The 27,826-nt window shown below is 40.9% G+C and overlaps 1 protein-coding gene across 1 annotated transcript in view; it reads right to left on the reverse strand.

The window, feature by feature from the left end:
- The window catches only part of INPP4B (inositol polyphosphate-4-phosphatase type II B), a 508,181-nt gene that overhangs the window by 134,945 nt on the left and 345,410 nt on the right, over positions 1-27,826 (reverse strand). The window contains exons 15-16 of the mRNA XM_050946302.1: positions 22,605-22,709; positions 8,839-8,947 (exon numbers count right to left, since the gene is read on the reverse strand). Coding sequence (XP_050802259.1) covers positions 8,839-8,947; positions 22,605-22,709 — 214 coding nt within the window. The remainder of the gene's footprint in view (positions 1-8,838; positions 8,948-22,604; positions 22,710-27,826) is intronic.

The following is a 27,826-nucleotide window of genomic DNA, read 5'->3' on the forward strand; positions in this document are numbered from 1 at the left end:
TGTATAGCATATCTAACTTCATGTTCCTGAACAATTTGGTTCTAAAAATAATAGTTTACTCTGCCACCTAGATTGGTGAAAAGACAGGTCTTTCCATTTACTGGAAGATGAAGCAGTCTGTATTAGCAGAACAACAGAAGATTGAGCCTGAACAATTGATTTTCTTTCTCGTTCTGCTAGAAACTAGAGTTGCTTAAAAAAACAAACCCTGCACATAAAAACATTTAAAATAAATAAATATGCTATCTAGAGATTATTAATACAGCCCAGATGTCCACCTTACAGAAAGTAAAGAGATCCCTCCCCCCAATCAAGAATAATATGAAACTTCTGTATGTCCTACTTTTTAGACATCACAGCAAAACACTTCTGTCATTAATACAGGAGATTTTGGGGTTAGTGCTTATCTGTCCATATAGATTAAAAATTACTTCATAATTATTCTAATTGGTGCTGAGGTGTTTACCTGTGCTGATCAGAGGTCATTCTGTGGATGTCTGATGTTTCTAGCGATAGGAGCTTTTTAAATGTCATTCAGTTTCAGGTAAAGAAATGTATAGATTATTGAAATGCTAGCTTGAGCCAGTTAGAACCTGACTAACCTGTCTTGGGATCAAATACCCACAAAAATCTTACAAGATCAATTTTTGTTTTTTATTTTGTAAGTTCTTTATTTAGAAAATTCATTGTTTTAAGTATCTGGATGTACTGACCATTTGGTTATAATGATCACAATAAGAGCTACAAAAATAGTGTTCTTTATAATAGGACTCCACAGTACCTCTGATACTTCCTCTTGGTGAAAATGAATTCCATACGTTTTCAAGTTCCTTTAACCAGTCTTCCAAATGATATAGAACTATTATTTTTTTTGCCTTGGTAAACTTTCTTGCAATGAATTTTATATTCATTGTTTGGTTTGACAATTAAAAATGCAATTATGCCTCACAAACTGTAGTAGATGGAGCATAACCTTGGTATCAGTTAACTCTACCTCTTACCATTTCTACTGCAGGGGTGGATTTGAATCAAAGTCAAGACACCCAGTCGAAGTTTTGCACAATTTTTAGTATGCTGATATTGTTGGATATTTCAATAAGCTGTATTAATAATCAAATGGGGTCAAAAACATATTAGGCGCTCCTGTTGTATGCAATGACAATGTTGCCTAGAAGGCTACAGGGAACCTTCCCAGGTTGACATGGGAGGTAATCTCTTCCACATCTCTTTAAGTCTTCAGCACAGTTAGCCTAGAGGAAACAGATGCTATAGCTGCATTTTTATCTGTTCACTTTACATGCTGCCTGATATCGCCAGGTGTCACTTTTTCTCTCAACCAAGCTTCAAAAAGGTGCTCTCTTTGTAAAAACAGAACATTTTAAGCTGCCCGTGGAAATGCTAAGTGTACTCACAGCAACTGCATGCAGCCAAGTAAACATGCATACAAAATAAAGTCATCTTCAGGACAGTAAAAGAATTTTCTCCCTAGTAAGAATCAGAAAGTTTCTTTCAAATATTCCCTTTTGCTTTCAAAAGTTACCTATCTAAAGTATTTCTTTGCCTTGAATATTAAGATATGGGAGATTATTTTAGGACCATTTCATTGCTTCCCAAAGAAAAACCTGCAGGGGACCAAAGAAGGAGGACAAAAATCAGTGAATTTCCCCTGGCAGTTTTCCCTTCACTATTTCCTCAAGTAGGTGAAGCTGGGGAGCTGTGGATTTTGGAGGTTTTGCTTCTTCCCAGTTGGGGACCCATGTGCAAAGGGCCTGTTTCATGTGGGGGAAGGAATTGTCCTTTCAGGGTTGGCTGCGGGTTCATTGTACCTTCATCCCATCTAGCACCTGGGATCTACCGGAAGCCACACTTACAGTCTGTGGTACCTTGCAGCACCTCAGTAGCAAAAGGCAGTCAAAGCTCAAACCTGTACTACCTCACAGACATATCTATGCACATATCCGGAAACTGGCCCCATGGAGAGCAGCACATTTCAGGCTCTGGGCTTCTGTAGACTTTAGAGGATGGAGCAGGGAGAGAGAACTGTGGGATCTGGCCCTTTGTAGTAAATAAGAGGTGGCTGCCAGTCCCCTTGCTGCTTTCAGTCTTTTGACACACACCTTACTGTCAGTTTCCAACTCCAGATACAAGCATGGAAGTTCCAGGAGGAGGCTCTCTTGCAAGGGCCAGACACAATTACAGTCCTTGAGTACAGGAACTGCTCCCTCCCATCACCAAACCAGGGGCACAAGACATCCCACAGAGGGGCCAGAGAGTGGAGAAAGTGGGGCCATGGCTCCACTGACTCCTACTTCCCTACTACACCAGCCAAGCATGGAGTGGGAGGCACACTGCCCCTTTCTAAGGGAAGGTGCAGGATGTACACACACCCTGGGAGCTCCAAGAGGGATCATGCATCTTCTTTACATGGCACTTTTCCCTGAATCCCGAATAAACAGGATGTAAATCCTAGGTGCTGACCACTTACGGTCACTGATGACCCTATAGGGCTTTGCCACAAAAACGTGCATTAGCCACGTTATCCCACGCACTTCCAATTTGGGTAATTACTTTCTGCCTCCCTAAATTCACTCTGCAATTTCAGGTGGATATATTGTTAATTTCCTGCCCTATATATTTGTGGAGCGCTATTGTGCTTGTGTAAAAGCTGCCACATTCCCCCCTAGACCAGGGCCCTAGAGAGGGGAGAGAAGAGGAATCACTGCTGCAGCTCCCTTCCCTCAGGCCTGCAAGGGGAAAAAACAGACTTTCTTGCCTAAGATCCCTGCAGGCAATTATTTTTGGAGCTTGTACTAAGGTAAAAGGCACAATGAAAGAGTGGAAAGGGTGGAGGAAATGAGATGTGTTTCTGAGTCTTGATAGGTATTTGGAAAGAACAGACAGAATAAGAAGCAGCAAGCATGGGAGTAGAGAAGATAGACCAAAAAGGGGATGTTCTTTGAGATGCTTCTCAATGAAAGGATCAATACAAATGCAAATAATTCTAATAGCAAGTAATTTGAATAATTAAACTCAATTTATGAAATATACTAGCAAATACAACTTACACACATTTTAAAATATTGTTCAATCATTTACATATGTAAACAAATTCAGTGTACTTGTTAAATAAATCAGACACAGAGAGCACTAAACATAACTGTCAATATATGTCTGCTCTCTCTATGGGACACTGAAATTGCTTTGAAGGTGAGATAGCAAGCTACTCCTGAAGCAAAGAGTGTCCTGTAATGGAAACTTCAATGTTGGAATAGTTTCTTGTATATTTCAACTAGCTTCAAGAAGCTATATTTCAACTAGGTCAAGAATGTGTAAAATAAATGTTAAAATTTAAACGTTTCGTAAGATGTGATTCTGATAGCTAGGGGCATATTGCACATCTCAGGAACCTCCTATCATCCTTCTTAGCTTTGAAATAAAATGCAGGCGCAACATGTTCACTAGGAAAAATAGGAGGGGTCGTAGGAGGGAGAGTGGCAGCTCAAAGTGAATGTAGAGGTGAAAGTCACATTCCTATCAAACAAGCCATGCTTTGGAAGGCAGAATCATACTTGGGGAGTAGATATCTTCCTTAACAGTGGCCAGAAAGAAAAACATGACATACACTTCACTGTCTTTTGTCTTCACTACCACAAGGGAAAGCTTTCCCCAAAACATATTAATGTTAAAAGGCCAAATTTTCAAAAATGGTCTTTAAAAATAGCATGCACTTTCATCTGTATATGTAATATCCACATTTGCACACTGGCATATGAATGCACAAAAGGGAAAGCAAAAGATTTGGGTGGTCAAGAACTGGACAGTAATCCTGAATTTGACACACACTTTTGGTAAGACTTTGGGGAAGTCATTTAGGTTAAAATTTTCAAATATGGGAGACTAAAGTTAGGCAGCTAAATAACTGGCTGGTTATCAAAGGTGCTCAGCACTAACTGTTCTTACTGAAATTAACATACATAGGTAACTGTCTCTTTAGGTAACTTTAGGCTTCCAACTTCAAAAACACTGGCCTTAATGTCTCTGTGCTTTAGTTTTTCCATCCATAAAACACATATGAAACTACAAATGTATGTTATAGACTCATAGACTCATAGGTCAGAAGGGACCAATCTGATCATCTAGTCTGACCTCCTGCACAAGGCAGGCCACAGAACCCCACCCATCCAATTTTATAACAACCCCTATCCCAGGACCGAGTTATTGAAATCCTCAAAAATGGTTTGAAGACCTCAAGCTGCAGGGAAACCACCAGCAAGCGACCCGTGCCCCACGCTGCAGGGGAAGGCGAAAAACCTCCAGGGCACCTGCCAATCCGCCCTGGAGGAAAATTCCTTCCCGACCCCAAATATGGCGATCAGCTAAACCCTGAGCATGTGGGCAAGAGTCACCAGCCAGCACCCAAGAAGGAATTCTCCGCAGCAACTCAGTACCCATCGCATCCAACATCTCCCCGCAGACCATTGAGCAGACCTGTCTGGCGGTAATTCAAGATCAATTGCCCAAATTAACGATCCTATCATAACATCCCCTCCATATACTTATCAAGCTTTGTCTTAAAGCCAGGAAAGTCTTTTGCCCCTACTACTTCCCTCGGAAGGCTATTCCAGAACTTCACTCCCCTAATGGTCAGAAACCTTCGTCTAATTTCAAGTCTAAACTTCCTAATATCCAGTTTATACCCATTCGTCCTCGTGCCTACATTAGTACTAAACTTAAATAATTCCTCTCCCTCCCTAACGTTAACCCCCTTGATATATTTATATAGAGCGAGCATATCCCCCCTCAGCCTCCTTTTGGCCAGGCTAAACAAGCCAAGCTCTTTGAGTCTCCTTTCATAAGGCAGTTTTTCCATTCCTCGGATCATCCTCGTAGCCCGTCTCTGAACCTGTTCCAGTTTGAATTCATCCTTCTTGAACATGGGACACCAGAACTGCACACAGTATTCCAGATGGGGTCTCACCAACGCCTTATATAACGGTACTAACACCTCCTTGTCCTTGCAGGAAATCCCCCGCCTGATGCATCCCAAAATCGCATTTGCTTTTTTAACAGCCGTATCACATTGGCGACTCATAGTCATCCTGCTATCAACCAGTACCCCAAGGTCCTTCTCCTCCTCCGTCGCTTCCAACTGATGCGCCCCCAACGTATATCCAAAATTCTTATTATTAATTCCTAAATGCATGACCTTGCACTTTTCACTGTTGTATTTCATCCTATTCCTATTACTCCAGTTTACAAGGTGGTTCAGATCTTCCTGAATAGTATCCCTGTCCTTCTCCGTGTTAGCAATACCCCCCAGCTTCGTGTCATCCGCAAACTTTATTAGCACATTCCCGCTCTTTGTGCCAAGGTCAGTAATAAAAAGGTTAAATAAGATCGGTCCCAAAACCGATCCTTGAGGGACTCCACTGGTGACCTCCTTCCAGCCCGACAGTTCACCTTTCAATACGACCCTCTGGAGTCTCCCCTTTAACCAGTTCCTTATCCACCTTACAACTTTCATATTCACTCCCATCTTTTCCAATTTAACTAACAGCTCCCCGTGCGGAACCGTGTCGAACGCCTTACTGAAATCCAGGTAAATTATATCTACCGCATTTCCTTTATCTAAGTAATCCGTCACCTTCTCAAAGAAGGAGATCAGATTGGTTTGGCACGATCTACCTTTAGTAAATCCGTGTTGCAATTCGTCCCAATTACCATTGACCTCTATGTCCTTAACTACTTTCTCCCTTAAAATTTTTTCCAAGACCTTACATACTACAGACGTCAAGCTAACAGGCCTATAATTACCCGGATCGCTCTTATTCCCTTTCTTAAAAATAGGAACTACATTAGCAATCCTCCAGTCATACGGCACAACCCCCGAGTTTATCGATTGCTTAAAAATTATCGCTAACGGGCTCGCAATTTCACGCGCCAGTTCCTTTAATATCCTCGGACGGAGATTGTCCGGGCCCTCCGACTTCGTCCCATCGAGCTGTTCAAGTACGGCCTCTACCTCAGTTGCCGTAATATCCACTTCCATATCCACATTCCCGTTTATCATCTCTCCATCATCGCAAGGTTCCTCACTAGTCTTATTAAAAACTGAGGCAAAGTACTTGTTTAGATGTTGGGCCATGCCTAGGTTATCCTTAACCTCCATTCCATCCTCAGTGTATAGCGGCCCCACTTCTTCTGTCTTTGTTTTCTTCTTATTTATGTGGCTGTAGAACCTTTTACTATTGGTTTTGATTCCCTTTGCAAGTTCCAGTTCAACGTGGCTTTTAGCCTTCCTCACTTTATCCCTACATGTTCTGACCTCAGCAAGGTAGCTTTCCTTACTGATCCTGCCTTCCTTCCACTCCCTGTAAGCTTTCTGCTTTTGTCGAATCCCCTCTCTGAGTTGTTTGCTCATCCAGTTTGGCCTACAACTCCTGCCCATGGTTTTTTTCCCCTTTCTCGGGATGCAGGCTTCCGACAGTCTCCGCAGCTGCGACTTAAAGTAATTCCAGGCCTCCTCCACATTTAAATCCACTAATTCCTCCATCCAATCCACTTCCCTAACTAATTTCCTTAACTCTTTAAAATTAGCCCTCGAGAAGTCAAAAATCCTAATCCCAGATCTATATTTGTTTATCCTTCCATCTAGTTTGAACTGAATCAGCTCATGATCACTCGAACCAAGGTTGTCCCCTACCACCATTTCTTCTACGAGGTCCTCACTGCTCACCAACACCAAATCTAAAATGGCATCCCCTCTGGTAGGTGCTTCAACTACTTGATGAAGAAATCCATCCGCTATCACATCCAGAAAAATCTGACCCCTATTATTCTTGCAAGAACTCGTCCTCCAGTCTATATCCGGGAAGTTGAAGTCCCCCATAATCACACATTTCCCCTTTGTGTTTACTTCATTAAAGACATTAAAGAGGTCTCTATCCATATCCCAATCCGATCCCGGCGGTCTGTAGCACACCCCAAGCACTATCTCAGGGGATGCTCTAGTTGCTTTTTTACCCAGCGAGATTTTTGCCCAGACAGACTCTGTCTTGTCCATTCCATCGCTTCTTATTTCGCTACATTTAATTTCATCATTGATGTACAAGGCTACTCCACCACCTTTGCCTTTCTTCCTGTCTTTTCTAAACAGCACATAGCCTTCAATACCCGTGCTCCAGTCATGAGTACTATTCCACCAGGTTTCGGTAATGTTGAAAGGGTTAATACATTAATCTGTGTAAAGTCCTTTGAGATCCTCTGATAGAAGGCACTATAATAGTGCAAAGTATTGTTTGCATACACAAGTTTTCACACAAACACAGGTTTTGCAAGTGATGCACTTTTCAGGCACAAATTTTGGAGGGCTTTTTAGAAGAATTGCTTTATAAAATGTCATTATATGATTATTTGTTTTGTTTTTGTGAAAGTAAATTTCATTTACCTCCCCACTCTTGGGAGAGAAGGGGGTCAGCCTTCTGTATGTATAGCCATTCACTGGCAACAGAACATTAAATAACTCTCAGCACCAAGTCCACTCCATGAAAATCTCTAATACTGAATGATATTTACATTACATTTTCAAGCTTTCTTGTCTGTAAACAGTCCAGGGAAATTTTATCCTTAAGATTTTTACATCTATGCAACTTAAAATAGTAAAGAAATAATAGTTTTTTAAGTGTCAGATATGCGTGAGCTAGCCATTTCTAGCACTACCCCTTGGCGCTGCTTTAGAATTATTATGAACTAGTAGCTCAGTCATTCACTTGCCTTCAAAACTAGATATATTGCATTTCACTTTACTCCTTTGGCATCAGAGAGGTAGGTGTGGAGTTCCTGCTGAGAGCTTAAAATGCATTCTGTACTGATAGATGACTAGAGAAAATGCAAGCTGTGTGCATTGAGGGGTTAATGCAAAACCTTTTCTAAGTAAGACTGAAATAAATAGTTAATCTGTATCACCTCCTGTTTTATTCTTTGTGATACTGTTAATAATAATAAACTTTGCTGAGCATTGGATTGAAGAGGTAATTTCTCTTCTATGGAGAATCATGGGGATCTAGAGTAATGAGCATGCCAGTGGGAGTCAGTACCTCGAGTTCTAATCCAAGTGCCACTTATTGACTGTATAGGCTTGGCCTAGTCATTGAAGGCCTGAATTTCAAAAGCACAGAGAACTAACAACTACAGTTGAATTCAGGGGGAGCTGCAATTGCTCAGAGCTTCTGAAGGGCCCACACAGCACATGCATAATCCCATGCTTAGTCAACAAAATATTAAGTGTAATTTTGAATGTGCATAAGTGCTTTTGCAGAACTGGGGCTATAATAAAGCTTTTTTTTCTCCCTCTGAATCTGCTTCCCATTTTGCAGAATGGGAATAATAATATTTTCTTACCTACTTCACAGGGGACTTTAGAAGATTATTTAACATTTCTGTAGTGCTCTGAAAAAAGGAAAATGCTATCTATAGACATGATACATGTAACTATTACAAGAAACTACATTGGAATATAGCTACAATTACTCTCCACTTAGCATAAAGCACTTTCTTAACAACATGTTTCTAAGCTTAAATATTCCTTAGGATCCCTGGAATAGAGAGAGAAAACATTATAAGGTCTTTAAAGTTGAGTCCAGAATTAAAAAATAAATCTTGCTATAAATAAAATATCCCAAACAAATTCAAAGCAATCTATTGGAGAGGGGAAGATAAATGAACTGTTTCATGAAAGATGCCTTAATTAGTCCAAACAGACTATCTATTATGCATTTAACAAATAAGACTGTTTTATTATTTGATTAGCAGATAATCATTATTTATAGAAGTACTTACTTTCGCCTTTCTGCCTCAAATTTACTCAACAGTTTCCGGAGACCACCATTCTTAAATCCCTGATAATGTGCTGCAGGGGCTCCCACTGTGATGACATCATACAGAGCATCTGGAATGGGAATAGACAAGTACTGAGATTTGCATGCCCATCCACAAGTGCAGGGCATGGCTGCACTGTTGAATCCACTTTATAGGAGATGGAGGGACTGATTCTGAATAATTTACTAGGAATAACTGAGAACAGGATCACAAGGAGGCAAAGAGAACTAATCAATCTTTCCACACACTCACGTGCACACCTAACCAACTTAGAATTTTACCTGATGTATTGCTACCTTAATGATATGCCACAGTGTAGAACAATATGTCCTAGCTCTGTAGTTTACTAAGGTACAAATAGGCCTTTTGTGTATTTCATTTTGTAGTGTCTTAGGTCGTTTAATTTGCAGTTAAGTTGAAATCCATAGATATTATAGCCAGAAGGATCATTATAATCAACTAGTTTGACTTCTCTCATAAGACAGGGCACAGAATTTCACCCAGTGATTCCTGCATCAAGCCCATGACTTCAAGCTGAGCTAGAGTACATCCTTTTGAAAGACATCTAATCTTGGGGCTTGGCTACACTAGAGAGTTGCAGTGCTGGTGAGGGGGTTACAGTGCTGCAACTTAGGATGTGGCCACACTTGCAAAGCACGGCCAGCGCTGCAACTCCCTGGTTGCAGCGCTGGCTGTACATCCCGTCGAGCCTCGGGTGTAGGGATTCCAGTGCTGGTGATCCAGCGCTGGTCAGCAAGTGTGGACGCCCACCAGCACTTTTATTGACCTCCGGGGTATAAGGAGGTATCCCAGAATTCCTGTCCACAACAAACCGGAAGAAAGGGAGAGCTCGGAGTTCAGCCAAACTGCTTATTTAAAAAACAAACACAGCTCCTGTTTGCTGAGCGAGCGGAGGCAGGCAGGGGAATTACTTTGGAATATTCACAGCTGTTTGCTTGAAGAGAGAAACAGCACTCTCACACGGCAGGGGGGGAAGGGGAAGTCCGTGTTCAGCAGTTGCTGATCTGGTCTGACGGGTATTTAGCAGTACATAATTTGCATTTAGTGAATGAGAGAGGAGTGGGGGAAGGGAGTTAGAACTTTTAAAATGATTGAAGGTAGGCACAGCCCTTAGAACTTGCAAGGCAGGGAGCTGAGAACAGTGTCAACTCCAAAAATCCATTCTGTCTGTCTCCTCCACGCTCCCTGTCACATTCCACCCCACCCCCCTCTTTTGAAAAGCACATTGCAGCCACTTGAATGCTGGGATAGCTGCCCACAATGCACCACTCCCAACAGCGCTGCAAGTGCTGCAAATGTGGCCACACTGCAGCGCTGGTAGCTGTCAGTGTGGCCACACTGCAGCGCTGGCCCTACACAGCTGTACGAACACAGCTGTAACTACCAGCGCTGCAAAACTGTAAGTGTAGCCATACCCTTGATTTAAGGACTTCAAGTGACAAAGAATCCACCACATTCCTAGATAAATTGCTCCAATGGTTAATCACCTTCACCATTTAAAATCTGCACCTTATTTCTAATTTGTTATTTATTTAGTTTCAGCTTCCAGCCATTGGATTTTGGTATACCTTCTGCTTGCTAGATTAGAGAGCCTTCTCCTATCAGATATCAAAGGGGTAGCCATGTTAGTCTGGATCTGTAAAAAGCAACAAAGAGTCCTGTGGCACCTTATAGATTAACAGATGTATTGGAGCATAAGCTTTCATGGGTGAATACCCACTTCGTCAGATGAATGTACACGAAAGCTTATGCTTCAATGCGTCTGTTAATCTCCACAGGACTCTGTCACTTTCTCCTATCAGAAATCTTCTCATATAGCTACTTACAGACTGTAAGCATGTCATTCATTGCCATTTAATATTTTAAGTGAAAAGTTCTATGTACTTGCTTTCTTTTAAACTCTTGTGGAGTCCACATGGATTTCTCCTCTGTCTTATGGGAAAAGGTGAAAACTTTTAAAACTGCCCTTTTCTTTGTGTACCAGCAGTGAGCTGCAGGCACAATTATCTGCTAGCACAAATTGTAACGAACAGAAATCTGATTTTACCTTCATGTTACATATCTAACTGCTGTTGTTTACACATGTATTTAATAATGGCTGTAATTTTGTATTCCCAGTTGACTATAGGTGTGAAAACTGAGGCCTTTTGAGCCTTTTAAAAATCTGTCCCAAAGGAATCATAAGAGGATCTTTCTCAAGCTAAAACTAGTTGTATCCATTGATGGAGCCTGACATTTAAATTGAAATAGAATCCTCTCAGTCTAGAAAGCTGTCAGTTTTTAAATATATTCACTTTATGGCTCTAAAGCATGTCTTTTTTTTTGCATTCTGATGACAAAATGTCCCTATAAGCAAGAACATTGCATAAATGGATTGTATTTTATTTGTGGAGCTGAGTTTCAAAGATGATGCATTCAAACTGATTGTACACTGATGTGTGGTTGCTCTTCAGAACTCATTTACAGCAGAAGTTAAATAATGTCATTAGCCTTCGGTGAGCTCCAGGATTTCTAAGTAGTCCATTCATTGCAGGCCCACCATAGTTTTATCTGTAGTATATAATCTTGGGTTATTAGAGTTCCACTACTATACATGACAGTAAAATCCAGATCCTCAAAGGTCCTAGGTGCTTAACTCCCACTGATTCCTACGGGAGTTAGTCACATATATATCTCTGAGGAGCTGGAGCCAAGTTTTATATTTCTTAGAACAATGGTGACTTTAAAACAGAAGAGGATGAAACTGTGAGGTAACTAGATAATGGCATCTGAATTTTTTTTTATAGATAACTCACGACATATGTAAAAGGGAAGCATTCAAAAGTCTAAACCCCAGTGGTTTTGCTTTATTTTATATTCAACATCCATGGTGGTCACTAATGAGAGCTCACAATACTTTGTATGACCATAAACCATTTTGTAAATTCTCATCTCAGTTATTTCAGAGTAAGTTGTGATAAAGGGTGTAAGTCATCAAACAGTCTCTTGTGTATACCTGCAAAACTGGTGAAGCATGGGGATATTTGAAAATACATCTTAAAATTATTATTTTTGAATGTGAGAGTAGGGAATACAAAGAAGTAGGAAATAAAGAATGGTGTATTTAAATCCCATTACTTTCATAAAGCTATTTGCACTTACAAAATATCCATCTCAAGCCTCTGAAAACTTAAAACACTAATATCACTTACAAATTAAGAACTTCCTGTCATCAAAAGAAAACTCCTCCCCAAGCAGAAATACAAACTGTTACACTCAATCATTTACTGCCAAGCCAAAACTTGAAATAAAAAGATGTCTTACAACCCACTTGAAAGGTCAGCAAACAAGCTTTATAACACCAGTTCCAGAGCTCAGGGCTTCCTCTCCCAAATCTAGTCCAGCTATAGCAACTGCATGAGCAGTTCTCAACTGTTAGGGTGATGTGTAAATTCACACATTGCTTCACAGAGCACAGTCAATACTTCATATTACAAGCAGATGCAAACTGGAAGCTTATTTTGAACATACTTGCAATCTCAGCTGGTTCAAATTTAAAAATAAAGTTCATGAAAAAAATTGAAACTTTCAAGTTGTTTTCATTTTGCAAGATTCCAAAATAGACCCACAGAGTTTATTTTTTCATGAACATTATTGAAAGCACTGACTAATGTTTTTGTTTCCCAAAAACAGGTAGTGGTAAGTAATGCTGATAATATCTTCAATATAAATTTCAATTAAAATATAATAAATTTCTAATTTTTCTTTTTTTGTTATGCAAAAAGACAACTGTTTACAAACTTTTTCAGTTCCAGGGGCCATTTTTCTACAAATCATTTAAGTGAGCAATTGCTTTTTCAACTACTGGAAACCTTCTGCTGGTTTTCAAAGAGACTATAGGTTCTTGTAAAGCTTAGTGCAGTAGTACAGCATAGAGATCACAAAAAACATGAGTATTTACAACATCCATCCTACATCCGAAAAGAAAGGTCCCAGTCTCATTGCCAAACTTAGAAAAACACACTCCTGACTATTACTGCTACCAGAACATCGCTTGGTGCTGGGGGAGACACTGAGGGTAAACAGCGCTTTGAAGTGTGAGTGTGGTCTGAGTGCCAGCACTGGGAGAGAGCTCTCCCAGCGCTGCACGTAAACCACATCCCTTACGGGTGTAGCTTGCAGCGCTGGGAGCCGCGCTCCCAGCGCTACAGCACTGATTACACTGAGGCTTTACAGCGCTGTATCTTGCAGCGCTCAGGGGTGTGTTTTTTCACACCCCTGAGCGCGAAAGTTGCAGCGCTGTAAAGTGCCAGTGTAGCCAAGGCCTAATGCAACTAGTTACTAGATTCGGTGAATGTATACAAAGACACTATCACAGCAATTCATTAGTGCAAGCCTTGATTCTCAGGAATGTGCATTATTTCTGAATGGTATAACGGCTAATATCTTCCTCTTCATCTCTTTCAAAGGGAAAATCTATTAAAATGTGGTGGTTCTATTTCATATGATTGATTTCCTGTGACTTCATGAGTCAGGTATTGTTGCCCTTTGGTGTATCTTATTTTCCATTTCTGTGTTCCCAATGCTGTTGCTGGTTTACAGCACTGATAGGAAAGTAAATAAAAGCTGTCACAATAGATAGATGCAGCTCCTGCAGCATTATAATAAGAACAAAATAAAGTGTTTACAAATAAAGTTGACAGAGAATGAAATATTTTTTGGCTTCAGTGTTTGTTAAATTGAAAATTTAAACATATATGTATAGTATATTAAATGGGAGTATTCATTAAAGGTCTAAACCAAAGCGCAGTGAAATCCAGCCCTAAATCATTATAAACAAGCACACACACATCACATGGAAAGCTACATTTTCAGACATGAGTGATTTAATTGCATCTGTAAAATTTGTGTACAAATAGGAATTTGGGGTGAAATTTGCCCCATAGAGGTAATCAGAACAAGGCGTATGCAGCACTAAAATCCCACAAGCGCTATTTTGGGTGTTTAAGTGTCACTTTTTAGTAATACACAGGTTCTCTGCACAAGTGTGAGTTTCACCCTCTTTGCATGAAGATTGGATAATTGTGCAAATAAGTCATTCGAATGCCCAATAAACATATGCAAATGTGGAGTATTTTAGTCACTCATATTTGAAAATGTGCTCTAAGAGTTTGCAAGGAGAGCTTATTTGTCGTGTAGATATATAAAATTTAAAAGTATGGTGTAATGTCACCAATTTTGCACAAATTTGCATTTGTAAGTGCCATCAAACATTCCTCTCACATAATCTCCAGCCTCTCAAGAACTGACTTTGGGCATCTTAAAATGAAATACTAAGACACATTTGATAGATGGAATTAAAACCTGCCTTGTATCAAAATATTAAAGAAGTCTGACAGTTTCAGGGTTAATGACAGTTTTATGACTCATCAGTTTGTTTAATCACTAGCTCTATTAATGTTTACATGCTAATTTGTTTCTGAAAACCTCTTAAGAACATCCTGGATGCCCTCTGAAACATGACAAGCGAATCATAAGATGAGGAAAGATATACTGGAAGTCAAAGTGCAACTTAGCACAAAAAGGCTAACAGGTACTACATATTGCTTGGAGCATATATTTGACGCAAGCTGTAAGTCTTTAGTGCTTGTCAAATAAAACTCTGTTTCAATAAATATCATGCACTTTCACAGCTGGATATGATATGTGTTCAAGTAGTATTATGCATACATGGGTATAAGCATATCCTGATTCTCAAAGGTTTATTATTATGTATTATTTGTATTGCGTGTGTTTGTGGGTGCTATTGGCCCCAGTTGGGATTGGGGCCCCATTCCATACAAATACATGATAAAAAGATTGTCTCTGTCCCAAAGAGCTTACAATCTAAAATCCCAGTGTTGCAAAGGGATATGTGTAAGCAGACCTCTGCCCCTAGGCAGAGTCCCATTAATTTTGATGCACGGTATCTTTGCAGGGTCAGCATTTTACATCTGTAATTTTAATTCAGATAAATGGGAACTACATACCTAACTTCCATCTCATTCAGATGAGAAAATCTTACAAAAAACCCTCCTAGAAACAAACTGTCAAGGTTCCTCCCTCACTCTGAACTTTAGGGTACAGATGTGGGGACCTGCCTAAACATTTCTAAGCTTAACTACCAACTTAGATCTGGTTTCGCTGCCACCATTCAGATTTCTTAGTCTAAAACACCGTCTTTCCTCCCAAAACCTTCCCCTCCCTGGGTAGCGTTGAGAGACTTTTTCACCACGTTCCTGGTGAACACCGATCCAACCCCTTGGATCTTAACACCAGGAGAATTTAACCATCCCCTCTCCTTTCCCCCAACAATTCCTGGTGAGTCCAGATCCAGTCCCCTTGGACCTTAAAACAAGGAAAGATCAAGCTTTTAATTAAAGAAAGAAAGGTAAAAATCATCTCTGTAAAATTAGGATGGAAAATACTTTACAGGGTAATCAGATTCATATAGCCCAGAGGAACCCCCTCTAGCCTTAGGTTTAAAGTTACAGCAAACAGAGGTAAAATCCTCTCAGATAAAAAGGAACCTTTACAAGTTGAGAAAACAAAAATAAAACTAATATGCCTTGCCTGGCTGTTACTTACGAGTTTGAAATATGAGAGACTGGTTCAGAAAGATTTGGAGAGCCTGGATTGATGTCTGGTCCCTCCTAGTCCCAAAAGCGAACAACCCTCAGAACAAAGAGCACAAACAAAAAACTCCCCCCCCCACCAAGATTTGAAAGTATCTTATCTCCTTATTGGTCCTTTGGGTCAGGTGTTAGCCAGGTTTCCTGAGCTTCTTAACCCTTTACAGGTAAAAGGATTTTGGTGTCTCTGGCCATGAGGGATTTTATAGTATTGTACACAGGAGGGCTGTTCCTTTCCCTTTATAGTTATGACATAAACAAAAAAAAAGATAAGAAATTATGGAAATTATGCCTAAGAAAACTTAATCCACTCTTTTAAAACTAAATCAATTTTAGAAGAAGAGTCTAACAGTTGTCTGATTGTCATAACTCACAAGCTAAGTGGCGTCAGGCAGGTAATAGAAGATGGCAAACGCTAAGAAAAATCCAGGTACTGCGCACAAAAAAAAAAGCTTATTGTCGATTCAATACGTGGTGCTCTTTTTTCAAAGTCGCTGTTTAAAAATATATCTACACAGTGTTGTGCTGCTGAGGGGGTGCCTTCATCTGAGACAGAAAATTAAGATTCTGAGCTCTTGTGGAGTTTAAAAAATTGATCGTGCTTTCACAGGATATTGCCCACATTCAAATTTGTGTACTTATAGCCTGCCTATCCAAATCCCTTGTGTGGTTTCAGTAAGATACTGTATTCTTCACTTCTTGTATTAAATTGTTGTGTGGTTTGCTGTTAAACAGTAAACAGTTCCCACATTCCAGCCAAACGGTGGATGCTCATCCATAGTGGTAGGTGATTATAATTTTATAGTTTGTACAGTTAGTAGAGGTCAAGTACTTTGGGTTCTGTTTAGAGTCAATGTACCAGGAAAATGTTAGAGCCTTCAAAGGTGCAATTTCTGCATTTGTATTACAATTTAGAACAAAATGTCATCAGTTTATCAATGTACTGTTATCAACTGATCAGTAAGCCTTGACTTTCTTACTATCTCTCTCTCAATGGACAAATTTCATTAAACATATCTTTTACCTGTATAAGATGATGCTAAAAATTATATGCAAGTAGTACAGATAAGGTATTCCATACTAAACACTGACAACTGATATATGACACAAAATTACACCTTGTGTTGCATGGGTTGCCTTTGTGGCACCTCTTGTGGCCCATCAAGGCACAACGCACTCAGCTGCAGGTCTCTGCTGGTAGGTGACTGTCTCCAAAGCCAGGGCTAGGCATAAGCAGACTAAACAATTGTTTAGGCCCCCAAGCACTCAAGGGGAGCCCCTATTTGCTTTTATTATGTGCTTTTCAGTTGGGATATTCCTACTTAGGGCCCCCAGTGGGCTAGCATCACCTCTGGCTGTCTCTGTGAGATCCTAGATAACAGACCCTCTGATCAAGGCATGCCTCTCTGCTACCCATTCCAGGGTATTAAGGTCCAAGGAAATCCGGGACAAAACCCCCCACAACTCAGAACACAGTGGTCCAACAAACCCCGTCTTTCTGTTTTAGGCTTATCTCCAAACAGCCCATGTGTCTGCTGATTCTTGTAGGTGCTTGTCATCCATTCTAACAGGGGCTCATCTGGCTGGCAAGGCAGCTCAGTCTATGGACTGCAATTAGGCTTCTGTCCCATCAAGAGAAGCAGAGTTCTGTTCTCCTCCCTGGTCAGTCCTGCACAGGGCTAAGTCTCCCCTTTTAACTCCCCTATCCAAGCCTGACAATAGAGGCAGTGGGGGTCGGGCCACTGAGTCTACAGGCTACCTCCCAGTATGGGGCCTATCTATCCCCCATTGCTAGTATGGGGCCTATCTATCCCCCACCCCTTTTAAGACCCAGTGGAGGGAATATGAAAACTTTCTATATTTTCAATAGGATCTGTGGTTATTTGCATTTGGTACTCTAACTGGTCTGGTTAGTAAGCTAAGAAAAAGTTATTGCTAGCTATTACAATACATTGACACAATGAATTAGGATGAAAAATTAAGTCAGTGGTCTAGGAGCACCTGAAGTTTACTGGAGGTTATTTAGTTTGTCATTATGAGACACGACAGCATTAGTTCTGCTTTATTACAGCAGAGCTATATATTCATTTATTTATTTACATTTTGGGAAATTAGCTTTATAGTTAAGTTTTGGTAGATGCATGTGCTGCCTTGATTTATTTGTATTTAAATCTATAAAAAATGCATCTAGCATGAATGTCCCTAAGCATCTGATCATTTTAAAAGATTAAACAATATAATAGCCAAGTCAGACAAAAATTCTCTTGCCACCTAATATTAAATACTCCTAGGGGGATTCTGTGCCAAAAAATTCAAAATTCTGCAAAATGATGCACATTTTATTTGTCAGAATAATGCAATATAATCACACCAGTTTCAATTGTTTTGGTCATTTATTTAAATTACAATACAGAAAAAAGTTACAATAACTGTCCATCATTTCCTAAACACATGAAACTTAAGTTACAAACACTTGGTAACTAATACCCTGCATTCCAGTTATAATCCTGGATGTCCATTAAAATTACATTACAGAACACCAAACATTAAAAAAAAAAAGTAGAATGTCATTTTAAATTGCTCAGACTTTCACACATGCAAGTCATACACTTTTGCTAATCACTGTCCTGGTCCTGGCTGGGTACTTTGGGAAGTGCTTGGTTCTGATTGTCCTGACTTTTTATTGATTTGGTAAATGTTTTATTTGCCCTCAAAATCTTTTTTTTAAAATGGGTAATTAAAATAAATCCTGAGCTGCAGTCTAACCTCATTGTACCACTTTGGCACAGGAAAAAAGCGAGAAATAGCATAGATCTTCCTAGCTGAGGATTCCCTTATTGTCATTTATAAGGCTCCATTATATTACTCTGGCAATGTAGGGGCCTAAAAATTTTCACAAGTTTTATGATCCTGGGGGAATTGACGGAGAATGGGAACAGTTAACTAACAATAGGAACATTAACAATGTTACTACGTAGGCAGGTTGCTACATTTGTGCCTCAGACAATGAGATCAATTAACTAACAGGCAAGCTGCTACATTTCTGCCGCTAGCCTGCATCGTGCACAATAAAAAGTCTTACCTTTCCATGCCAGCAAGCTGCAGTAGCAAGCAAGAGGGACAAAGTCTCTCTTTCTCTCTCTCTTGTTGGCACGCATGTATGCCCAGCCCGCATCCCCCCCCGGTGATCAACCACACAGGCACATATACACAGCCCACCTCCCCCATCTCTGAGGCTGCTCCAAGCACGCTGGAACAGACGCGCTGCCGGCGAAGAGGCGCATGTCCCCATCAGATTTTTTTTTGCCTTTTTCTGTGTGGGGGGCACAGAAAAATGCTGGCCATATGAATTCTGCCCCACCTCCACAATCAGCACTGACTCTCAGCCAGTGAGGTAAAACAGAAGGGGTTATTAGTCATTGGGAACACAGCACAGAACAGATCTTGTCAGCAGAGAAATTAGGAATATTCATCAAAGTCCATCTTAGGGGGATCCAGAGCACAGGGATTCCCTTCCACCCCCAAGTCCCAACAGGAAACTGACCAGCTTCCAGCAGTCCAGCCTCAGTCACACTTAGCTGCCCTCCTCCTTCCTGTGTCTCTTTCCCGGGGAAACAGGTCACCTAGCCTCCACCTCTCACTTGGTCCTCGAACACCTCCGGCTGATTCTCACAGAGGATGGGCCCTGACTATCAGTTGCCAAGATACAGAGCGTCGCCCATTGTCTGTGCCCAGGCAGCCAGATGGCAGTCACATCTTCCCTCCAGGGGCCTCTGCAAGTATCACAAACCTTTGTCTCACCACCTAGATACTTGAGTAACACATAGAGGAAACTGAGGCGCGCACACATTATTCAGGGAAACATGAGGAACATTACCACTTTCTCACACTCTCTGTCAATGAAGCTAGAGTGATGAGAGACAACCTAAAAAGAAGCAAGGGAAAGAAAAGTGCCCAGAGAACATCTCACATCACATTGGAAATTAACACAAACTATCATCAGAGAAACCAACTCTTATTTAAAATCCCATCACCTCAGCCCTATATCCTGACTCTACCAAGCATCGATCTTTAACAAATCCCTTCATAACATACTATCTCAGCAACTAACTTCCCAATGCAAAAATGATCATGCACACTTTCTGTAAAATAAGCCCCACAACTAGTTCAATAATGAGTATGAAACTGCATATAATACCAAACAACTCATTGGTAGCTCAAGGAAAATCACAACAAAAATAAAAATCTTACATCTGAAATCCTTGTTCACCGCAATTCCATAAACACTATCAAAGATTCCATTGTCCCTTTAACTCAAATCTACCCCTCAGGACCTGAGTTTTAGAGGGGCTGAGCATCCACAACTCTCATTGACTTCAACTGTTGCTAGAGGTGTTCAGCATTTGTAAAAATACGGCCCCTACTATCACTAATTATTCATCTCAGAAATAGACCCTTATTAAAACAGAATCCTTCAGATTTCTCTAAAGGAACTTAGTAGCAACTGCTTAATTTCTCAAAGCCTGTATTCAGTGCCAGAAACTCTCAGCTTCCCCATAGGTCACACTAAATTGCTAGCTGGCAGTTAGTAAAGCCTTAAGATATTTCAGTGGAATTAGTCCTACATCCTTCATAAAGTTTTAACGTTGGTCCAAATCCTGACATCTACTCAGGCAAAATACTCATTAATGTCAATGGGCATTTTGTCTGAGTATGGCCTTCAGGATTTGGCAGATAATTTTGATGGAGAATAAAGGAAAAAATTGGCTGGCCACTTAGCTTCTTTTATTGTAATAGCTTTCTCTGTTGCTCAGCATACTAAATATACTCTACAGAAGGTAAACAGTGCTCATTCTCCCTGCAAACATTTTGTACAAGGAACACTACTGCTTAAATATAGTTCTGCAAGCTTAAAAGAATGGACTCTAACCCCAAGGGCCCATAAACATTAGAACAAAATGGAAAGTGAAACCCTTTACTGTCACTGGAGCAGCAGGTACTTTTTCAGACTGAATTCTGAAGCTTCGTTTTGGTTTTATAATAAAATTTGTGACAGTTGGTCATGTGATAAGCCTTCTGGATGAAACCATTCCCTGCAAATCCTATTGCATGCAAATTCATATGGAACACATAGGACTTCACAAAACTCATTGGCCTTGTTAGAATTTTGCTTTTTCCATATTGTTGCCTGATCTTTTGATTTTCATTGATTAGGTTATTGGCTTAGTTTGCCCAGTTAGGACTCTAATTTGGTAGGTTCTTGTCTCAAGATCAGGCCCACTCTTATCAGAATTACTCTAGGAGCCCGGTGGGACACAGCCATGACAGCAACACTCACACTCAGGGAAGATCTTGTGTAACTGTAAAAGTGTTAAGATTACGATTAGTCCAATAAATAAAACAATCTCAACAAGTAAAACGATGTAATATAAAACTGTTGGAGCAACTGGCACCATTGCCAGGCATATACATACTCACTCTATCATTCTATCCTTGGGGAAAGCTCTAAAGGTTGAGACAGATCCTAGTCTAACTCCAGCATGTGGATGAAGTTCAACAGCTGTATCTGAGCTGAGACCAGATGTTTTATAGGCCTTGATGGTCCTCCTCACGCATACGTATGCATAGCTCTTCCCTCCTTTAACATATCTTAACTTCCTCACCCTCATAATATTGGGGTGCCTTTATCCTATAGGCTAGTATATTAATTACGCAAAACTTTTTAGCATATACATCAGTTGAATTACTATGGTAATATTACTTTGCTAATATTCCCCTCCAAAAATACTCAGATAGGTAACTGTGAGAAGGCAGTTTGTACAAATCAGCAGTTTGCAACACTTGTGATTATGGCAAAACAATAAATAGTCTTATACCATCTCGTGACTTACGGTTACTGTCAGTTCACTTAAATATCCTAACTCTTTGAGCAATTACTCTTACTCAGGCTATAAAGCCTTATACTTATACTAACTGCTTAAGCTATTCTTATAGGTCTAGACCTATAGGTCTCTAGCATTCCTGCTATCAATTCCACTCCTTTATCTTATAATTACTGCTATAATTATTACATGACTACAATACTGGTTAATAACACACAATTTATTGAGCGAATTTGATCCTTTTTCTTGTTCATTAACGCAACAGCAACATACCGCATTTGTTAGAAATTTGTACACTTTCTGAAATTGTTTACTATTTTATGCAAATAAATTACAGCCTGTGGTTTACTTGTTAATAGTTTGCTGCATATATTCCTTTGAATATTCAATATCCATAACCGAATGCTTGAGCTGTGTGACTGCTTACCCCATGTACATGGTATAGTTTCTATTCCTTGATCAGATGACCTAAACTTCATTTCTGCTTATGTTTTATGATTATATAAATCTCAGCTAAGGTTTAAGAATTCATTTTCCACAAATATTTTAACAAAAAAATCTCTCCTTAGATGAATATTGATCAAAAGCAAACAAAACAATTGCAAACAGAGCTTAAGAAAAATTCTCTTTGTAAGGCACTATAATTTTTGTGACTAATTTTTCTCTCTAATCTCTCAGCTCTAAAATCCATGTAATCCACACATTATTCAGGGAAACCAGCTAGTTGCACACATATCTACTGAAAAGCCTATTGTAATGAAAAGGAGTTAATGAAAAGGAAATCAAGCCATTTAACTACTTCCCTATCATACCATTTCATGGACCATGTTGACTAAGTTTAAACAGCATGTGCCAAATCTTGTTCCACTGAAGTCAAAGGAAAATCGCCCAATTACTTCAAAGTGACCAAGATATGGCATTATATGAAAAAAGTGTTTTAGTACTATTGAGAATATAGTGCCTAATCTGAAGGCACACCTGTCTAAGCACCATTCTTCTTTATCAAGTTACAATGGTTTACTATAGAAGAAACTGCAGATTTTTGAACAGCAGTGCTATGAGTTAAAATGCATGGAGTTTATAAAGGGTTAAAAAGAAAAATAAACATTCTGATTATTTATAAACCCCATTATAGTATGACACAATTAGAGCATTTCTCTGGAATATATTTTACCTTTCAACCGAGGACTGTGCACATGCATTCTCTGCAGATGGAGATTTATTGGAACAAATTCTAGTATCTTTTCTCCTTTACTACAGCTTGATTTGAAAGAAGATCCTAGAAAACAAAAGTTTAAAGAATCATTATCTCAAACACCCAGCAGATGTTTTGTCTTTTTTTTAAATGTTAGGACAATACTTGTACGTTAGTGGCATTCTTTAATTTACTTCCAATGTGTAATCGTGTATTAAGAAAAGAATGGTTTGCTAACTGCGTCTCAGCATGCATCCATATTCTAGTCAACAAAACAGCTTTTAATTCACAGAACAATCTAATTTCTGAGAGACATTGTTCCTGCTGCCTGGAATTGGTCCACAGCATGCTGGAAATGATGCCACAGTTAACATATATTAAGTTTATATTGTGCTAAAAATATAGGAGCATGGAATTATGACATTACATATTTCCACTAGCAAGTGAGAACTTTCAGGGTTTTTTAAAGCAAAACGAATGCACTGACTAGAATATTGTTCTTTCCTGAAAGCGCAAACAAAAAACTTTGAATTTTTCACATTTCAGTAGGAATCATTATAAATAAGCCTTTCTAAAATGACGTGATGATAAACTACTCACAATGTGCTGAAAAGATTTGACTATACACTTCATAATCATCACATCCAAAGTATAAGATTATGAGTAACTAAGCATAGTTATTTTAAATGTTTAAAAGAACATTGTCAATGCTAGCAGGCCAAAAAGCTAATTTACCAGCTGATTTTTGATGCTATGTACACATGATGTAGTAGCCTGTAATTTGCCCTTTCTATGCCTGCCTGTTCTTATGATTAGGCTCTATATTGAAAATTATCATTATCTGTAGTGCTTGCAGAGAAATGCTATTCTGGCTTTGTTTTTCTAAGACCACACAGGAGTATGGGCATTTTCCATTTCCATTCAAAGTTATTTTAGGGGAAAAAAGAAAGATTCAGAAATTGTAGCAAAATTATATTTGCAATTTTAAAGGTACCATGAGTAATATTTTGGGTTTCAGAAACTTGAAAGCGTTTCTTTAATCCTACATTTACCTCTAAACAATGAAAATAAACCAGCTTTGTGTGGTCATATAAATATACGACCACAGAGACTTCTGAACCTTATTTTTGTACATGTTAATATGAAGCATCACACTCCTTTTCTTGTTTTTTCCCCCTTATAGCCAATAAAGAAGAAAAGGTTAAAGGGAAGGTTAAAATATACACTTGATTTTATTACGCATTATTATCTTATTTAACTGAAAAAGTCTAGGGACACATTTCTGAAAATAACGTGGAACGATGAATCCTTTTGTGGGACAGAAGAGTGCAATGTAGTCTATGGGAAAAAAACTGATTGAGGGAGAAAAAATTATAATAAAAACAAATGAAAACAAATAATGGGCGCTGAGACTGTATACAGGAACCAATACTTTGTTCTACAGAAACATTTTGATATGTGACAAGAAAAACAAGAAAACTTAATTGACAATTTGTAAAAATGAGAGGAGGAAAGCTATTATAAAACCAGCACTAGGTTTACAGTGAAGGAAATGGCTGTACCGATTTGATTGTGAAGGGGATTGGGACACATACTGATGTTGTCAGTGCAAGACAGGGAAACGACACCACTGACAGTGTAGCTATAAATCAGCAGCACAGGCAGAAAGGTTTCCTTATGATTATGATATATCAGATATTTGGTATTTTCACACTTTATCAATGAAATGCAGTGGTAATTCTGGCATACTGTACAAATCTAGAAAATATCATGGAAGAAATACCAAGAACTTTACAGGCTTCAGTTTTCAGACAAGGCTGTAAAGACTCAATTTGACAGCAATAAATGTCTCAAAGGAGGCGCTTAGCACCTCATAGTATCTAGCTGTAAGATATCAAAGAGTACTTTTGCATAAATAATTGATATGATGTAGAATGAAAAGGAATTCTTTGAGGGGAGTGTAAAACAGAATGAAACATTCTGTCTGTGTGAAAATATATATAAGATGAGAGAGAGAGAATGAGAGAGAGAGAATTTTCAGTAAATCCAGAGGAAGGGTTGTGTATAAGTCTCTGAAGGATTGGGACCCAACCACACAACAGAGAATAGTGAAAATATATTGTTACAGATATAGGACACCTAACTTCACAGCTAAATTAGCTAAATCTTATCCCCTGAGTTATAACATTATACATAATGACGTCTGTGTTTTGGGTAAAAAAAACAAAAACTGTTTAGTATATGAGTGCTGAGAAAACTATTGCTACATTTCTTGAAGAGACTTAAACTATCAATAAAGATATACCTTTAAGATAATGAAATTACAGTATAAAAGAATAAAAAGTATATCTCAAGATGCATACAAATGGTATGATGCTGTAGTGTATTACTGAAGAAACAGTATGTGATGATGTAATTGAAGGCTGCATCATATACTCAAGGGATCAATATCAAGGGGTGAGATCCTCACCCCCACTGTAGCCACTTTACACTGTATAATAGGGCTGGAGAATCACAAAGGAGACCTAAAAGCTCTATATTTGGACAGAGAAGGATTCCCTTGGGATAGGAACTATAGACAGCTGTCTCTTCAGGGGCACCTTGCAAGCACTGGCACATGGCTGTGCCAGGAGATTCCAGACAGGTCTGCAGCCCAGGAAATTGTCATAACTCAGACCAGGGCCTAAGTTACATCAGGGGCCTCTCCAGCCCCTAGAGAACCCCAGGATCAGATAGGCACAAAAGTGGCTTAAAGTCTTGTTAATACTCCCATCCACCCACCCCTAAGCTGAAGTTCTGCGCTATGCCTCTAAAGGGTATGCCTTGACTGCAGAATTTATTTGGACAGTGCCCCTAATCAATGGTGAGCTGAAGACGGTTCCCACCCGTTTGCGGGAGCCGGTTGTTAAAATTAGAAGCCTTTTTAGAACTGGTTCTCCTGCAAAGGACATGTTTGAAAAGAGCTTTTAAATTTAACAAAAGCCCCAGCAGCTCCCTTCCCTTCCTCCGGCCTCAGCTCACCTCACTCTGCCTCTGCCTCCTCCCCTGAACGCTCCCGAGGCTTCTCCTCCCTGTTCGCATGGGAAGCCTGGGAGAGCTAAGAAGAAAGCAGCAGCTTCCCGCAGGTGAGCTGAGGCAGGGAGCGGGGGTGCGAGGAGGGCACTAGGCGCCACATGGCTCAGGCCTGGTTCCCGACCCCATCCTAGGTTGGCGCAGCTCCAGCCTGGTCCCTGTCGTGGCCAGCAGGGCGGCGTGGCTTCGGCCCAGTCCTGACCTCAGCTGGCCAGGAGGCGTGCTTCTGGCCCAGTCCTGTCCTCGGCCGGCTGGGCGGCACGGCTCCGGCCCGGACCCGGCCAGCTGGGAGCCCCGGCTCCGGTCCTGCCCCGACCCCCATCTCCAGGCAGCACGATAAGGGGGCAGGGAGCACGGTAAGGGGGCAGGGAGCATGGAGAGGGTGTTGGATACAGGGCAGGGGAGCTGGGGGGATAGATTAGTGTCAGGGCGGTCAGAAGGCAGGGAACAGGGGATTGAATGGGGACAAGAGTCCCGGAAGAGCAGTCAGGAAGGAGCTGGGGTTGGATGGGGGAGCAGGGGGCAGGCAGGGGGCAGGGAAGGGGGGTGGAGGAGGCAGGGGGGGCTGTCAAGGTAGGTGGAGGTTTGGATGGGGCAGGAGTCCCGGGGGGGGGCAGGAGTACCTAATGGGGTGACGAGGAGGAAACCGGTTGTTAATATTTTGGCACCTCATCACTGCCCATACGAACCCTAACCCTAGCTCCAAGTGCCCTACCCATAGAAACCCTAACCCTAGGGCGGGGCACCCTACCCATAGGAACCCTAACCCTAGCTCCAATTGCCCTACCCTTAGGAACCCTAACCCTAGCCCCAAGTGCCCTAGCCATAGGAACCCTAACCTAGCTCCAAGTGCAATACCCCTAGGAACCCTAACCCTAGGGCGGGGAACCCTACCCATAGGAACTCTAAGCCTAGCTCCAAGTGCCCTACCCATAGGAACCATAACCCTAGGGGGGACACCCTACCTATAGGAAACCTAATCCTAGCTCCAGGTCCCTACTCTTAGTAACTCTAACCCTAGCGCGGGGCGCCCTATCCATAGGAACCGTAACCATAGCCCCAAGTGCCCTATCCTTAGGAACCCTAATCCTAGGGCAGGAAGCCCTACCCATAGGAAACCTAACCCTAGCTCCAAGTGCCCTACCAATAGGAGCCCCAACCATAGTTCCAAGTGCCCTAACCTTAGGAACCCTAACCCTAGGATGGGAAGCCCTGCAGCTAGGACCCCTAACCCTAGCTCCAAGTGCTCTACCCTTAGGAACCCAAACCCTAGCTCCAAGTGCCCTACTGATAGGAACCTTAACCCTAGATCCAAGTGCCCTACACATAGGAACCCTAACCATAGGGGAGGGCGCCATATCCATAGGAACCCTAACTCTAGCTCCAAGCACCCTACTCAAAAGAAAACTAACCCTATTTCCAAGTGTCCTACTCTTAGGAACCCTAACCCTAAGGCGGGAAGCCCTACCCATAGGAACCCTAACCCTAGCCCCGAGTGACCTACCCTTAGGAACCCTAACCCTAGGGCGGGAAACCTTACCCATAGGAACACTCACCAGACCTCCAAGTGCCCTACCCATAGGAACCCTAATCCTAGCTCCAAGTGCCCTACCCACTTGAATCCCAACCCAAGCTCCAGGTGCCCTACCCACAGGAACCCTAACACTAGGGCGGAAAGCCCTATCCAAACGAACTCTAACCCTAGCACCAAGTGCCCCACCCACAGGAACCCTAACCCTAGGGCAGGGGGCCATACCCCAAGGAATCCTAACCCTAGCTCCAAGTTCCCTACCCTTAGGACCTCTAAACCTAGGGAAGGAAGCCCTACCCATAGGAACCCTGACTCTAGATTCAAGTGTCCTACCCATAGGAACCCTATCCCTACGGTGGGAAGTCTTACCCATAGGAACTGTCACCCTAGCTCCAAGTGCCCTACCTATAGGAGCCCTAACCATTGCTCCAAGTGACTTAACCTGAGGAATCCTAACTCTAGGGCGGGAACCCTACCTATAGGAACCCTGACTCTAGATTCAAGTGCCCTACCCACAGGAACCCTAACCCTAGGACGGAAAGCCACATCCATACGATCCCTAACCCTAGCGCCAAGTGCCCTACCCATAGGAACCCTA

This window comes from Gopherus flavomarginatus, chromosome 3 (genome assembly GCF_025201925.1).
Source record: "Gopherus flavomarginatus isolate rGopFla2 chromosome 3, rGopFla2.mat.asm, whole genome shotgun sequence".
Classification (NCBI taxonomy): Eukaryota; Metazoa; Chordata; order Testudines; family Testudinidae; genus Gopherus; species Gopherus flavomarginatus.